At 38.3% G+C, this 16,372-nt stretch overlaps 1 protein-coding gene across 1 annotated transcript in view; it reads left to right on the forward strand.

Annotated features, from left to right (window-relative positions):
* The window catches only part of LOC121313909 (centrosome and spindle pole-associated protein 1), a 30,879-nt gene extending 14,920 nt beyond the window's left edge, over nucleotides 1-15,959 (forward strand). The window contains exons 17-31 of the mRNA XM_041246691.1: nucleotides 1,245-1,392; nucleotides 2,593-2,745; nucleotides 3,214-3,326; nucleotides 5,656-5,805; nucleotides 6,155-6,292; nucleotides 7,020-7,124; nucleotides 7,230-7,296; nucleotides 9,289-9,418; nucleotides 11,243-11,382; nucleotides 11,875-12,012; nucleotides 12,647-12,726; nucleotides 12,843-12,906; nucleotides 13,474-13,580; nucleotides 14,165-14,318; nucleotides 14,656-15,959. Of these exons, the coding sequence (XP_041102625.1) occupies nucleotides 1,245-1,392; nucleotides 2,593-2,745; nucleotides 3,214-3,326; nucleotides 5,656-5,805; nucleotides 6,155-6,292; nucleotides 7,020-7,124; nucleotides 7,230-7,296; nucleotides 9,289-9,418; nucleotides 11,243-11,382; nucleotides 11,875-12,012; nucleotides 12,647-12,726; nucleotides 12,843-12,906; nucleotides 13,474-13,580; nucleotides 14,165-14,318; nucleotides 14,656-14,816 (1,848 nt within the window). The 3' untranslated portion in view covers nucleotides 14,817-15,959. The remainder of the gene's footprint in view (nucleotides 1-1,244; nucleotides 1,393-2,592; nucleotides 2,746-3,213; nucleotides 3,327-5,655; nucleotides 5,806-6,154; nucleotides 6,293-7,019; nucleotides 7,125-7,229; nucleotides 7,297-9,288; nucleotides 9,419-11,242; nucleotides 11,383-11,874; nucleotides 12,013-12,646; nucleotides 12,727-12,842; nucleotides 12,907-13,473; nucleotides 13,581-14,164; nucleotides 14,319-14,655) is intronic.
* The last annotated feature ends 413 nt before the right edge of the window (nucleotides 15,960-16,372 follow it).

The raw sequence follows: 16,372 nt of genomic DNA on the forward strand, positions 1-16,372 counted from the left end.
AAGTGACAATGCACTGATATTGGCCAAATGTTCTATTTCTGATAAGTTAACAATGGCAGCGTTTCCATGCAGTTTAGAAACTCCAAATTCTCTCCATTGTCCTGAGAATGTGACTTAACACATATAACATTCCTCATTCTATAGGAAGTGTGTGCCAAAACGGTACGATTTGAAATGGGTGGGTAAAAGTGCACTATTTAAACCTATTTTTTGGTCTGAAATCTATCTGGCATCATAGAGGCATTACTTAACCATACATAACCCTAAAGTTTTCATATAGAGCAGTGAACATTACCCTCAAATAGCAGGTTATATTAAGCGTGAATAAACATTAATTGATGTTATAATTTCTTAGATTTTATTTTATAGTTCATTACATTGGTACAAATAATAGAGTGGTTTAATAAACCACTGGACCAAACAGTTATTATAGTTTAAAACAACCGCCTCCACTAGAATTTCTTCTGCATACAGTTTTAGTCTGCGTTGCCTCTGCCTGTCCCCTGTGGAGTGCTGTGTCTGTTGATCACTCACATTTGGTCAATGTAAGCCACCTCCACTTTCACAATATGCCACTGACCAAAAGATATGCCAGGACTGCCGGAGCTGTTGATATTACGGTGGTCACGGGTAAGTCTTGGATATTATTGTGCACATTAAATTATCGCTCACAATACATGTAGTGTGCACGGTATGTAAATTAGCATAATACCTTGCAAGTAAATTAATGTGTTCTGTGTTAGTAAATGGGACAGTAAATTTAGATTTATAGTGCACGTTAGGCTCACTGCTTAATGTGCACTTTACAGCTGCAATTAGTGTCCTTTCGTAAATGAGGCCCACAGTACGAGGGATTTAGAGACCCTTCATTCAGTAATTATTTTTTTATGTTACACCATTCATTCAAAGTTTCAAATTATTGCCATTTGACTCATAAAATGATAGTGCTTTAAAGTTTGTTGTTTTATAAGCAAAGCAAAAAAAAAAAAAAAAAAAACTGAAGCTGTGAAAAATTAAAAAGTGGAAACCCAGTTTAAGAAATTTAGCATTAGCATAAAAAAATCAGATGAGACTTATTTAAATTTGTTCATGAAGACCCTGCAAATGGTGCTTCTAAAGCAGAATCTGAGTTGATCTCAGGTTCTGACTTCAACTTACTGTGATGGAGCTGCACTGTACAGTACAGTTTTGTATAGCTTTCAGATTGACGAGCGTTGAGAGCATAATTTTAAAATCAATGGTAGATGCAAGAAATGCAGGAGCGGAAGAGGAGGGAGAAAGAAGAAAGGGAACGATACGATGCTAAGATTGAGGCTGAGATGAAGAACTACAATCCCTGGGGCAAGGGTGGAGGAGGGGCACCTCTCAAGGACAACCAGGGAAATCTCATCAGTAAGTTGTCTTCTTGTCTCGGTTTTTTAAATTTCTGCTTACAATTTGACCTAGAGATGGCACTATATGCTAAATTTAAGCCATCTTGCACTCAAGGCTGGCAATGACAGCCTTGGGTAATGTTATGAGGTCAGGGCCAGCATCAAGGGAGGTGCAAGGGACACAATTCCACCCGGGCCCAGCCTTTGGGAGGCCCAGCCCTGAGATCTTTTCTTTTATTACTAAATGTAAAAAATATATATAGGTGCTGTCTAATCTACTGGGATTAGAAAAGTAAACCGTAGCAAGGTAGTATTGGAGGACTGTCAATCAAAACACAAATGCGCAAATTAGAGCTAATAGATTGTTTATCTGTAGGCTGATATCTGATCTGATTATCTGATGATGGGAACTCTCCATTTCAAGTGGTAAAGTACCTGATTTTGAGCAGAGGATTCTCAACACCCAAACCGAACTACTTGAAATTCCAGAGTTGCTAGTGCTGAGTGATCCTTCAGTAAACTGCCTTTGTTTGATTAAGAATTACCTGCAGTCAACAATGTCACAGGACAGATTGTCTGCATTGGCTGTACTGTCAGTTGAAAATAGACTTGCAAGACAAAATTTGCATGGTTTAAAATCCGCCACCGTGTAGACCTTAGTTCAAAAAATGAAAAGTCTTGTCTTTTTATATTATTATTTTACATTATTAACAATGAAGAAATGTATTATTAATAGTTCATTTTATGAATTTCAGTTTATAAAAACTGAAATCAAATTAGGTACATATACCAATGTTCAATATGGATATGTTGAATAAGTTTGGACTTTTTGCATTAATAGTTACATCATTAGCTATTAATGCTGGGGGCTGCAAGGTCTACTTTAAACTCTTGCACCAGGGCCCAGTACATCCTAGCGCCGGCACTGTATGAGGTAAAGGAAAAGGGATGCTTACTGCTGTAATGATGCATCCATTTAAAACCAGCTTTGTTCAATGATGGGAACATGAGATTTTGTGATCTATGTATTCAAATATCTCTACAGGATGCTCTAGTTGGAGAGAACAATAGAACATGTACAGGGGATTTGGAGTTAAATTGTAGTCCTACTTGAAACTGTAAATCTATGTCTGTGTGTTATAAACCTTAAAGAACTTGTACGACTTAAACCCTTGACATTTTAAATGCATCTTTTTTTTTTTTTTAAACCTCTGGGCAGCTGATCTAAAAAGAATGCATAAATTCAATGAAGATGCATATGTGAACCCTGCATCGAAAGCACTGCAAGAGAAAAGATCTTTGCTGTCTCTAAACAGGAACTTAGAGACTCTAAGGGATGAAACCGGAGCCCCCTCTTCACACAAGATTTCAGGTAACTGATTTAAGCACTGGAGAGAAATATTACATTATTTTCCAGATCAAAACCAGCCATTTTCTTTAACCTACAATATATGCACGACAGGGGTGATCTTCTCAAGTCTCATTAATTTATCCTTTTCTAAATCAGTTAGCAAACCTGTCTAGTGCTTTTCTTCAAAATATTTCAATTATGCAAAATGAAGTTAGCTCCTACTAAGCAGCAGACTTTGTTTCTCGCTGAGAGAATTAAAGTTAAAATTTAAAATTAAAGGACAATAATAATTAATTTTTTTTAATGGAAATAAAAGGGTAATTGCTAAGGTCACACACTTGTGAAAAAAAATATACACAGAACTTCACAGAACTCAGAATTGTTTTTCTATTGCCTTTTAAACCAAAACCTTCCTGCTGCTTCCGAGTGTCTCTGATTTGCTCTCTCTTTCTTGCACTGCGTTATTAAAATGATTTTGTTTTGTTGTAGGGTTTGCGTTTGCTCACTCGTCCCCCTTTGGCCGAGGAACTCTATTTGGTGATGTTCCTACACCTCAGCAGCTACATGAGCAAGATAAATACAAAGACTACCTCCGCATGCAGGTGATTTTTAAGCAGCCTTCTCCCTTTAATATGAGTAGCATATAGTTTTAATAACTTAACACATGGATTATTTCATTGTTGCAAAACTGGTCACACACCTCAGTATGTTGGTGTCGTTTTCCTCCCCAAGTGCCTCCTTCAAATAGACAGAATGTACGGTGACCCTTAAGTACAAAACACAAATACAAAAAACAAAAAAAAAAAAAAAAGAAATACAAATTGAAAAATGCTAATTAAAAAACAGAAATACAGATTAAAAAAAACAGATATACAAATTGAAAAATACTAAAATCAAAAAAATTACCCTATATCGCATTTACATTGATAAATCATTTACTGATAAAGAATATTAAACTGCTGTCTGCAAAGTATTTGTTGAGCTTTAATACCCTATCTAAAGGGTATTTAATTTCTACAGTTATTTACTGCTTCCGACACAAATTACATGAAATGGTAACAAATGTTTGAGCAGTCTTCTGTAGTGTTACAAGATGACGAATGTAGAAACATTTGCTATCACACCCAAAGTCGACAGTGTTAATTCTGTCTGTGTGTATGGTTATCAAAGCCACTACGTTTCACGTTGTCAGCGTTCTTGCTTTGCTGTGGAGAGTGGCGCCTGCAGGAGTAATTAAATATATAGTCTTGTTTTATTTAATTTTTTGATGGCAGTGAAATTAAGATTTTCGCTGGCTCATCCACAATATCATTGCCTTCTAAAGCATTTGTTTTTCCATTCTTTAATTATACAGAGAACTTGGATGTTTCCTGTTTTAAAAGTAATCAGTTTCTCACTGAAAAAAAACCTTATCTCACAGCAAAAGCACAGCACACACTGAAAGGCTGTCTGTCTATCTGCCACTGAACTGGGTGATGTATCCCGATCTCTCAGTCCCATTGCAGTCATGACCTGACGAATTTGAAACCGAAAGAAACATTATTGTGGGGTCCCTAGATGCCGTAGCCCCTGTAGCGCCGGTGCACATGTTTATTTTGTCACAAAGTGAGGGGGTACGAAGTTACTAAAGGCTCAGCTTGCACTTTCTAAACAGTTCCAGCTTCTCCAGAAACAGGTGGAGACTGTGCTGGGGTATCTGGGGGAGTGGCCTCCATTGTGATGTATTTCAGTTGTGAAATGACTTCTGTTGTGTTATGGGCTTTTTGTATTTGTGTTTTCTGATTTTGTATTTGTGTTTCCGGCATTTGCTTTTGTGTTTTGTGGTTTTTTTTTTTTTTTTTTTTTTTTGTGTGTTCAGTTTTTTGCATTTGTGTTTTTCAATTTGTATTTGTGTTTTTGGTTTTGCACTTCAGGACCACCGTCAGAATGCCTATCGCCTTTGTTGCTCCCTCTGTAGTTCCAACCTGTATAGTGAAGGTTCTTCTTCTGTATTCTAAATGACCCAACAGATTCAGCAATTAAGAAGAGTGCAAAACTAATCAGTGGAGTGTGTGTGCCTGGAGTTTAATTGGTAGCAAATCAAATACAGCAGTGCTCCCTTGTTATTTCATTATCTGACTTGCACATAAATAGATTGTGAATTAAGGCAGTGACTCAGTGAAGTTCCTAAAACCGTTCAATTTAGTGTCTGAGTTACCAAACCATGATGTGATGGAATAAAAGGGAAAGTAATTAAGAATACTTATGTAAGCCTGAGAATGAGCAGAGTGCTGTGTCCAGGTTTTCTGGGGGGACACTTTTCTAAAAGTGTCCACTAGAGGTCGTGAAAGAACTCTAATGCTTGTATATACAATTAAGGTGTAAAGGAAGTTATTTTGTCTGAGTCTGGTTGAAGGCGAGTAGGAGTTTGAGAGCAGAAGTGTGTGTGAACCGTGGAAACTGTTAACAGCCTGTGCAAAGCTGGAGTTTGTTTGAGACCCAATACAGGACAACAGTATTGTTACTGTGTGTAACCTCTCTTGTGTGGTTTTGTTGGGGAAATGGCATAGCTGCCCCAACCATTTAGTTAGGGAATAGTTAAGTGTTTAGTTTGCCCTCCTTGAAGGAGTTAGGCTTTTGTTTTTGCTGTTTATTTTTTTGTTTTGGTTTCTCCGTGCACTGTAAGTAAAGGCACTGTTGTTTTGGAAAACTAACTGAAGTCTCCGAGTACTTTATTGGGAAAAACCTGCGCAACATACAACCACTTTGTCACACATGAATTATCTATATTTGTGAATTATTGAAACTGTGCACCACTATAGTTGTTTGGCCATTATTATGTTTCTTGCATTTGTCAATTCCTTGAGTTGGTAATGTTCTGCAGCATGCTGAACTTCTAATCTTTAACCAGGAAAAAATAGTGGAGAAGTCAATCCCGCTTTCCTTTTTCAGATTGAGGAAAAGCGCTGCAAGGAAGTGGAGGAACGGCAGATGCTGCAATTGGAAGAGGAAAAGGAGGAGAGGCGGCTTGCTGAGCAAAGGGCAAAAATCCAGCAGGAGTACGAGGAGGAACTGCAGAAGAAGAAACTCAAAGAGCAGGAGGTTAGTGTGGAAACTGGAGAACCTTGGGGTGGATTCAACAAAAATAAAGAAACAAATTACTTCAATTTTAAGTCTGCTTTTTATCTTTGTGCTTAGGACTACAGAAAAACATGAGAGGCTAGTAAATGAACCGGCTGCAGCTGGTTCCCAAGCTATAGATACCAGAATGCTCATTGATCAAAGAAAATGTTTGTCTTTTTAAAATTTACATCAGTTCTACATGACCATTAGCGAGCGATATTCTGGTTATCTTGTCTTCCTGTGGATATGCATTAACATTAATGAACCTGCGATCTCAGCACATACAAAAGGTGAATGGCATAAAACTTTTCTTTTTAACCACTTACAGCAAAAGTCAAAGAATGAAGAGCTGATACGTGAAGCAGAAGAGCGCCGTAAACAAGAGGAGCAGAGAGAGGAGGATGAGAAATGGAACGATGAAATGCGGCTAGAGTATGAGAGAGACCGCCAGGCTAGATTAGAAGAGGTGAGACACGCAGAGAATGCGACACACAAGGTTGAAATCCTAGCACACCGTTCCTTGGGGTAACCGACCAGAACACATATACAAGCATATTGCTAGTTATTATTTGAAAATGATTTGTCCATCATAGTCCTACTGAAATACAATTTCTCTCTTTCAATGTGAGCCCACTTCTACCCAGATGTACAGCTGGGTGCTGCTGAGGCACAGTGAGGTCAGAGCTGCAGTACGCAGCTGTAGTTTATACCAAGAATACCTCAGCTCTAGGACAGTTTTTTTTTAAGATATTGTAGCTGGTATCTGTTTAATATACGTTGTGCGTAAAAGAAGATGCATTTCAGTGAGCTATCTTCTTTTAAAACACTAATAGTTTCACAGTGAATTAAGCCTAATTGAGATTTAATTCTAAATGAATGTGCTGAATTAAAGGAATATGGTACTGTAGGAAAAACATTTTTTATTTTACCTATTTTACCTGGTCTGTTAAGTTAAAAGTGCGTGATGGTGCCCTTCATCACTGTGCTGGTGTCACAAGCCCTGTACAAGTTTAACAGTTCTGCTAATATGCTAGTGTCCTTAATGATGGTGGATTTAACAAAGTGTTTAGTAAAAGTACCACAAGTACTGCAACGGCTTGAATTCCGGAGTCCTCTAACTTCAATTCCATATTTCTCTCCCTCCAGTTGGTCACTGTTATTTGATGCCATACTTGGTGTTTCTTTACATGCAGCTCCCACGACAGCCGTCTCCTCCCATCCCGACAATACAGAAGAAGCTGGCCTCCCAGACCCCAAGACCTCCCTCCGTGGACAGCCGTCACTCTGTGGCTTTCTCAGCAAGTTCTCTTTTCTTTTTGTTATTGTTATTCTAGTCATGCAATTCAAACTGTAAATCTAGCAAACTTTATCATTTTTTTTTTTTTTTTTTTTTTAATTAACAGGATCGTCCACAGTTGGGGGCCCAGTCTCCACCTGTTCCTGCCAGGAGGAACCAGCTGCGAGCTGCAGGTAGGACATGCACCAATAGGCTGGTTATGGCCAGTTTTTGTTACACAACCAATTGGGTATGCCAGCTAATATCCCTAAGAATACTCTGACCAGTGGTGCATTGTGAACTTTTAAGTAACCAAACCAGGGTTCACTGTGTTAGATTTATTCTCCTCAGCTGGCAATGTGAATCCCAGAAGACAGGGATATTGTGAAGCCACTGCATACTTACATCTAGAGCAGGGTTTTTAATCAGGTATGCATATCCCTAGGGGTACTTCTAAGGGTCATAGGGGGTATACAGGACCACTGATCTAGAGAACGGATTTTCCAAATGTGATTAAACTTACGGCTACCTATAGCACTTTACTGAATATCAGAATCCGGGAGTATAAGGAAATGCCTGTATTTTACTGACAAACATATGTCACTAACTTGGCAAGTTCCAAGAGTGAGATGCATGTTTACTGTTTATGTTACCTTTCAATTATTTACCTTCTAAAAGACCTGAATCCTGAAAATTGTATACCAAAGCTGCTCTTTGAGCCTGTGATGCAGTCGTGGCCTGCCCCGAGGGCACAAAAGGACTGTGCTCACAGATCTCAGCACCATTTTTCTTTTCAAGACATGATCGGAGAACCTTGTTCAGAAAAATGCAACAATTCGTAATTAGTAATAGTTTTTACTAATTACGTGTATTGTGTGCACTACAGCCTGGTGCTTGTTACGGCCTGCTGTAACCTTGTGTTGGCTGTTAAGTCGGCTGACTTTGTGCTCTTCCTCCAGGTTGCATAGCTCCGGCTGGAGCTTATTTTATTTTTCGATTTTGCTTTTTAGCATCATACAGGATGTTTGTATTATTTTGTAATTGTTTAATTACTGTTTTTTGTTGTTGAGAAAGCATTTTCTCTTTGAGTGTTACCCTTTTTTTTAAAACAGATTCTACACTAATGCATGTCTGCAATGTGGTGCTCAGCACACATGCAGCAACGGCAGCTGCTGGGCTCAGCAGCACTGTGCAGGACCGAGATACTCACTTCGGTTGTGCTTAAAGCAATTTCAACCACAGTATCTTGGTGCCATTTTGATGATAGCTTTTTAGCATCACTGCACTGGTGCAAAAGCCACCGAACCATCCCTGTGCAGTCTATGTACCAACCTGGTGCTTAAGTCACCGAACCGGTACGTCCAGGTACTGACCTGGTTCCAACCTCATACCGTACCAACCCAGTGCTAAAGCCACCAAACCAGTACCAAACCAACCCAGTACTCAACCAAGCCTCAGCCCTACCACATGGCCCCATTGAGACTCAAAGGCATCAGAGTACTCAACTGTCTGGACGACTAGCTAAACTATGCCCAGTCTGCTGAATGGGCAGAGGCCCACACGGAACTTGTCAACAACCACCTTTAGTGGTTGGGCCTTACGGTGAATCATGCAAAGAGGCAGCTCACTCTAGGAGACTGCTTGGACTCCAGTGCCATGCTGACCACTCTGTTTTTTTCCAGCTCAACAGAGCGGTCGTGGTAGTAATGTTCCAGAATTCCCAGACCCTTCCACTGGGTCTCCTGCACATGTGCCCTCTGCAGGCCTGGTTCAACAGCAGGGTTTTTCAGCCCACGTTTAACTACGGCCGCCTATTGACAGTATCCCACCACTATCTAAAGCAGGGGTGGGCAATTCCGGTCCTGGAGGGCCAGTGTCCCTCCTGGCTTTTGTTCCAACTGTGCTCTAAATTACTTAATCTGGTCTTTACGAGGTAAATATCCATTCGGTAATGGTTACATTTCTATTTCAGGGAACCAGGGTTATGATAATAACTTAACGTTTTTGTGTGAAAACAGCTGTATTGAGATTATGCTAAGGTGTGTAGTTGATCTAGCAGTGTCTTTACCAGTATCACTGATACATCTGTCAGGTTATATTGACAAATGGTGCTGGGGATTGTGCTTGTTGGGTGGGTGTAATAACACAAGGTGACAGATGTGATCAAGCGACTCATCTGTGCGCAGAGGACAAGAAGGACGTGATTGGCGAGCTGTCAGCTCTGAGGAGACAGCTCCGCAGTGAGCAGCGCCGGCTGGAGGGACAGCATCTCAGCAATGTGGACCGGGACGAGCTGGACACACCCCTCACCGGCAGGTAGTACTCTGCTGAGACACTGGCAAAACCAAGACAGTGCTTAAAGTTACTAAAACAAATCCATTGTTACTGGCTGTCTGGATTCTAATGATACAACACATTTAAATAGCGTTAAAAGCGAAACCTTAAATAAAACCACATCGATTTGAGAAGAGCAAGAAATAATAAACCATCCCCTGGGCAATAGTTGAGACAGGTAGCTGGTTTAGCTGCCATAATAATGGAATGTGTTGAACAAGGTAAAAAAAAAAGTGAGCGAACACCTTCTGTAGCATGATGCTATGTGGTTCTGTGGAGCTAACAGACTTATTGTGGAATGGACATCAGATGTGGTCTGTTCATGAAGTTGTACAGCTAAGAGGCACCTCAGTGTCCTCCTGTACGAAATGTTTTGCCCAAGAGAACACAGGTGCCGATCATAACCGATAACAGATAGACATTATAAAGGCATTTGAAGAAGCAACATGGACAGCTGTCTGTGTTAAATACAGTGTGGGAATACATTCACAAGCCAGTGGACCATATCTGTTCCTGTACTCTGTTAGTGAGTGGCTCTATGAAAATAATGTCCCTCTGCATGGTCTGAGAGCCCGACTGAACTACTGCAGGGTGAGCTACAATGATGTATACCAGACTCAAGTTAAAAAGTACTCGTAACGTGTGTGATCTGTTCAGCTGGGCTGTGCAAACGCCCAATACTTTAGGAAGGGAGAATACCAATGCCTGTTGCTTTCAATATTATTATTAGGGGTGCAACAGTTAATCGATGCATCAATTTATTAATCACCTGTCCTTAAATTTCCAGAGCTTCGATTACATATTGGTGAATCAATGCATCAAATTGCCTTGAGCAGTGTTAGTAGAAATAGTATTTATCAGACTTATTTGCTGGTCTGTACTCCTTAAAGTAAAGGAGAATTTTTACATTAAAGAATAAGTAGTGGGTTTTGAAAAATATAGTGTTACACATCCTCAGGTGTTGTTACAAATGTTTAAATAATGTACCTGTAGTTTCTCTTTTCATTGTTAACATCCTGACAATTTTTTACACTTATAACTTTAAAGTCTGTTTCAAAGCTCTGTCCTCTAAATCACTGCATTGTTCTGTACCACTTACTGCTGTGTTACCTGTTTGACAATGTGGGCAATAATCCCTACTCTATCAGCGCACTAGAGCGGACATTTTGAAAAGAGCTTTGAAACAGACTTTAAAATTATAAGTATAAAACAGTTGTCAGGATGTCAAGAATGAAAAGAAAAATGACAGGTACATTATTTAAACAGTTGTAGCAACACCTGGGGATGTGTAACTGTGACAGGATAGCTGGGAGGACAGAGACTCGGAGACAGTAAAATTGCAGTTAAAGCGCTGCTGCGCTGTTAATCAACAAAAATAAATAAAAAAGTCAAACAAAACACTGCTCACAGAGCCAAAAATAAAAGGTCAAACAAAAACTGTTCAGGCTGGGCAGAGCCTTCACTGAACTTTGTAACACAAAACAAATTTAGCAACACAAAAACACTCCCCAAAACACCTCCAACAAACAAAGGAATTTCCCCCTTTTTTATAGCATGTGGCTGGAGCCTAATTATCAATTACTCAATTAGCTCCAGCCACATTCTCACATGTATCTTGGCAGGGATAGGAAATTAACCCCATCCCTGCCAACCACCACCAAATCACCACACAGCAATCTTTACAGACAGGGCCCTGCCCTGCCACAGTAACACTATTTTTTTCAAAATCTGTCCTAACCCTGCAGTATATAAAAAGGTCTTCACAGTGTGAACATCATTTGTTATTAGTGTGTATGCATTTTGCAGGCGAAAAGACAGAAGCCAGATGGATATTTTCGACATGGCCAGGCTCCGGATGCAGGCCCCTGTTAGGAGACCCTCCTCCAAAGAAATGGACCCAATAAACCCTCAGAACATTCGGGATTTCAATCAACTGAAGTACAGAGGCAAGCCCAGCTGACCTGTGTGTCACTCCTATTTATTTCATGTGGGATTTTAAATGTAAATCACACATTTTGTTTGTTAGTTTGTTTTTGTTGTTGTAGTCGGGCTGCACTGATAACATTGCTGTTCTGCTCGTCTGTGGAAATGCAGCGTGGCAGTTTAGTTGTTGTAGGTGGGGTCTACAGTAAAAGGCATTCAACTGTAAATGTCTGGCAATAATGTACTACGTATTATTAATCATAAGACTTAAAAAAATACTTATTTTAATTTATTTTAATATTTCAGGATCTCAGGTATTGAGTGTTTCTTTCAACATTTTTTTTTTTCTTCATTCCTATGTTAGATAATTCCTTGTTAACAATATTAAAACAGGTCCCCATGTGAGAATATATATATATATAGGGAGAGAGAAATTTTACACTTTGTAACATGTTTAATATTATAAAATATTATGCTGTATTATGAAGTGTGGTGAATGATTCTTGTGCTCACAGAAAGTGAAACCCGCGAGGAGGTGAGGCAGGCTTACCCAGACCCGCCGAACGATGACCACAGCTTGGAGATCCAGCAGCAGGCACTGCTCCGTGAACAGCAGAGGAGAATAAACAGCATGAGAAAAATAGGAGGTGACTAGAAGGCTGGATTATAAAAACACTGCTTTATAAAAAGGGCGATTCACAAACAAGGCACCATAGAAAAAAAAGTCTTTCGCACCTTCTTAGACAACATGTTCCCAGGCTGTTGGAAAAGCAAGAGGCCTGTGGAGCTGCCTCACAAAACACTGCCAAATAACAGGACAAAACAGGACAAAATACAAACATGGCACCCTACTTACTAGACCATGCCCTAGAAAAATTTGAATAACCATGTGCCAGTCCAATGGCAAGGCTTAATGTTTCGTTATGTTTTTGGCGAGTTGTTTATGAGTCACCCTGTATTTAAACTGTATAAAAGCATTTCCAGTATAAATGTCAGCTTTGTACTTTTGTAGCAAATGTATCATTACATTTAAGTCACTAAAAAACACATGTTTCTTTGCTGTGCTAGAAGCTGACAGGCTATGCAGTATTGCTTGGTCATCTTACAAAGTCATCCATCATTCAACACACAATTATAGGGATTTTAGTAGGCACTGACTTTTTTTCAAATTTAGAACAAAAAAAAAGTTTGTCCTGCAATGGTTTAACAGCAATGATTTTGGCTTAATAATAGTTCCAGTGTCCATTCATGATTAAAGAGTAGATACCATAGTATTTGGAAAGTAAGTTACAGATTCCTGTTTTCTGCTTTGTACAGATGATCATGGCTTTTCTATTCCACATACAAACCCACATAACCTTCTGCTGGTGAGTAGCTTCGTTGTTAATGGGAACTTGTATCTTTTGCTACTGTAAGTACAAGAATATAGTGATATGGGTCTCATGGTTTTTATTACTGTATTTTGTATTTATTTCTTTTTTAGCAAAGGGACCATTCTGAAGAAATACTGAGAGGGTCATTACTGGAATCGGAGAGTGCTTTCATTCGTGAGTGTACATTATACAGAAACTGATTAGTATGTTTTGCTTATCATTTTTATGAAATGTAAGTTGGGAGAGTAGTTACATTAAAAAAAAAAAAAAAAAAAAAAAAAACCTAGACTAGAGGCTATTTTTGCATGGCACAGATTAAGATCAGTATTCATCAAATCACCTATGTGAACATGGTCTAGTCCCAGCTTCAGATTCTACTGTACTTGAAATGTAATGGTTCAATTTGTGTAACTTCTTAATTAAAGCAGTCCTTTAATTATTCCATGGGCCTGATTTTGATGAAGCGTGGTAAAATGCAAATGTACTGGCCCTGCCCAATGAAAAGTGGGAGTAAAAAGCTTCTAGCAGATCAGGAACAACTGCCATTCCCTTTAGGAAAACCATAACCTAGGCGCTGGCCTTGGCTGTGATCTGGATAAACAAAAAGCTGCTCTCAGTTGCTACAGCGCCGTTTGTTAATGCTAGTATTTACAAATATTGACATTCATCGAACAATGTTTGCATATGCGATTGCAGTGTTTCATTATATTCTGTAAGTGAAAAGTGCTTTATTTTTCACAGGAACCAACAGAGACACCTACCCACTGCTGGTAGACACTGAGCCGAGTGCAAGACAGCTTTCCGCAAGAGATCGGCGGAGACAGATAAAGAAAATAGACGTTGAAATTGTAGGTGTTTTGACTGTTGATTCATATCTAACATTATTCCCTTACATATTTACTTATATATCACACTTGGATTTTAGTAATATCTTGAGAACCATCATCCAATTGTGGTAAATCTTGGTATGCGCATTCTTTGTCTTCAATCCAGGCCATGGTGACCGCTGATTGGTTGGAATAATGAAGGATGTATCTTCAGAAACTCTGGACACTTTCCTTTTTTTGGGGGGGTGGGGGTGGGGGTTAGGGTATGTGTGTTACTAATGATCCTAGTTTGCTTTTCACCTTTGAGTAGCTGAATTATCAATAATTATACAGTGGAAGAGGTGTGAGGTGTTGCTATAAAAAGAAACCCTTGGGAAGGGTTCATGTTGTAAGTGGAAGATAATACTTAAAGATGTATTTAATAATTTATTATTTGTAAATGCTTCCTTGGATCCTTTCACTAAACATTCATGGCCTATTTATATCTTTACAAGTCATTTGTTTTACTATACGATACAAGCCTTTCTGCAAGGTATTTTGCGTGTAATCTTTTAATTAGTTTTTTTTCTGCTTGTAACCTTGTAGTTTTCCTCTGTTGTTTCAAGCAACAGGATGATGTATTTCCCAGGGAATCGCAAGCACAACCAGACAGCTACTCTGTGAACTCCATGACCAGTCTGAATGTTGATCAGGTCAGGGCCAGGAATGAGCACAGGATGAAACGGCTAGAGGATCTGCACTATCCCCGTAGGAATATTGGTAAGTAAAACCTTCTCTATTCTAACGCATTTGATATTTCTGTGTTTGGATGGATTTGTGTATTGGAATGGGCAGTGATGTTAGAATATAGTAAAATAGTTTCTTATGACAGGACACTGAATTGTTGTCCATTTCACGCCAGCCTAATCCTAGTGAGAGGCAATTTCTTTTCTTGGAGAGCCTTGCAGTTTTAAATTTCAGTAACAAGGACCCAGTCCAATTAAAGACTTGGGCCTTACTTCAGTAGTGGGTTACTTAAGGAGTTTTGAAAATGCACGATTTACTTCTTTTTTTAATATTGACTCCAGGAATCATAATTAATTTTTTTTTCCTGTAGGAGAAAATACATCTCTGGAAGATCCCGATGAGCTCCTGAACCAGTTTTCCTCTAAAGACAAAGACAGACCATACTCTGTGGAGACTGTAGCCACAGAACCCTGGCTGAGACCAGGGACTTCTGAAACACTGAAGCTGTTTATGGCTGGTCAGACACAATGAGAGAGACCTCCATCAGCAAACTCATTGGCACTGAAATGGCAGGGCCCTTCAACATCACACGGATGAGTTTTTCATGAGCAGAGTTACCCATGACTTTTCCACCAGGGGAGAAAAAGAGATTTCGTAGGCAAAAATATAATGTATTCTCAGTCTGTGTAAGTTTGATTGTGTTCATCGCATGTACCCTTCAGTACTTTGATGGGTCTTAATCAGAATTATTGAATAATTTATGGTGCATGACAAAATTCAGTTATATGAAATGATTTTATGCTTCAGGATTTAAAATACACTTTATTGGTTTTAAGAAAACATTTGTTTGCTACCTCACTCTATTAAAAAATTCAGCCTTTGTTTCCAAGGAGATGATGGGAGAAAACCTGTTAAGTCAAACCAGCCTATCTACAAAAAAAAAAATCTGTTTTTAATCTGTTCAATTACATGAAATAGCACTTATGGTTTTGATTAATATACCATTATGCTTCTGCTGTCTTCCAGCATATCTCCTTACAAACACGATACAAACGTGACAGACCTTTCTTGGCAATGTATGTCTAAGTGCATACAGGTGCAGGTAATGCATTTTGAAAGGTATAAATTCTTTATGCTGCTCTTTAATAAACCAGCCTTACATGCTTTTAACACCTCGTATCTCAAGAAATGATCAGATATAGATTTAATACGGTGTAGAATTTTGGGAGAAAAAATGACAAATTAAATATCTGATAATTGTAGCACCACATCAGTTACGTTAAGGGGAGTGTGGTTTCTCTGAAGCACAATCTCTTGACAAACATATTATTAGGTCCTTGTGCTGTCAATACTAGGTTTTATTATAATCAGATTAGTAGTTCTCAATATAAATCTAAAATTAGAAATGGGCCATATAGTATAATATAGCATTGGAGGTGGTGAAGGTTACCTAACAAATTCCTTAAAGGTTATATGTAATGCAGGCCTACAAAGTTTTAAAGTTAAGCCAACAAACGGTCCCAGAGATATGAGCAATGGATTTTGCAGTGGTTACACATGGAGGATGCTTTAAGTATTAAAATGTACAGAATGCAATTAATAGAGTCTTTTGCTAAGTATTTCTTGTGTGTGTTCTGTAAATTATAAAATTTGTTTGTAGAAAACTTAATATAAAATAAAATTATATTTTGAAAGTTGTAACATGCATGATTAATAGTTATCATATATTTATGGAAATGTTATTTAGGAGTTATGTATGTTGACAACTGTTGACACACCACTAGTGTCATGGGATATGTATACATACCTATATATATATATATATCACAGTATATCTATATAATATATATATATAATAATATATACATATAACTGTTATATATATGATATATCTATATATTATATATGTATATATATATATATATATATATATATATATATATTATATACTATATATATATATATAGTATATATTTATATATATATATATATAGATGGATATATATATAATGCTATATTATATAATATTGATATATATCTTAGATATAGAATCTATACCTACTTACGATATAAACGTAGAACTCCCA

Source organism: Polyodon spathula, chromosome 4 (assembly GCF_017654505.1).
Source record: "Polyodon spathula isolate WHYD16114869_AA chromosome 4, ASM1765450v1, whole genome shotgun sequence".
NCBI classification, from domain to species: Eukaryota; Metazoa; Chordata; class Actinopteri; order Acipenseriformes; family Polyodontidae; genus Polyodon; species Polyodon spathula.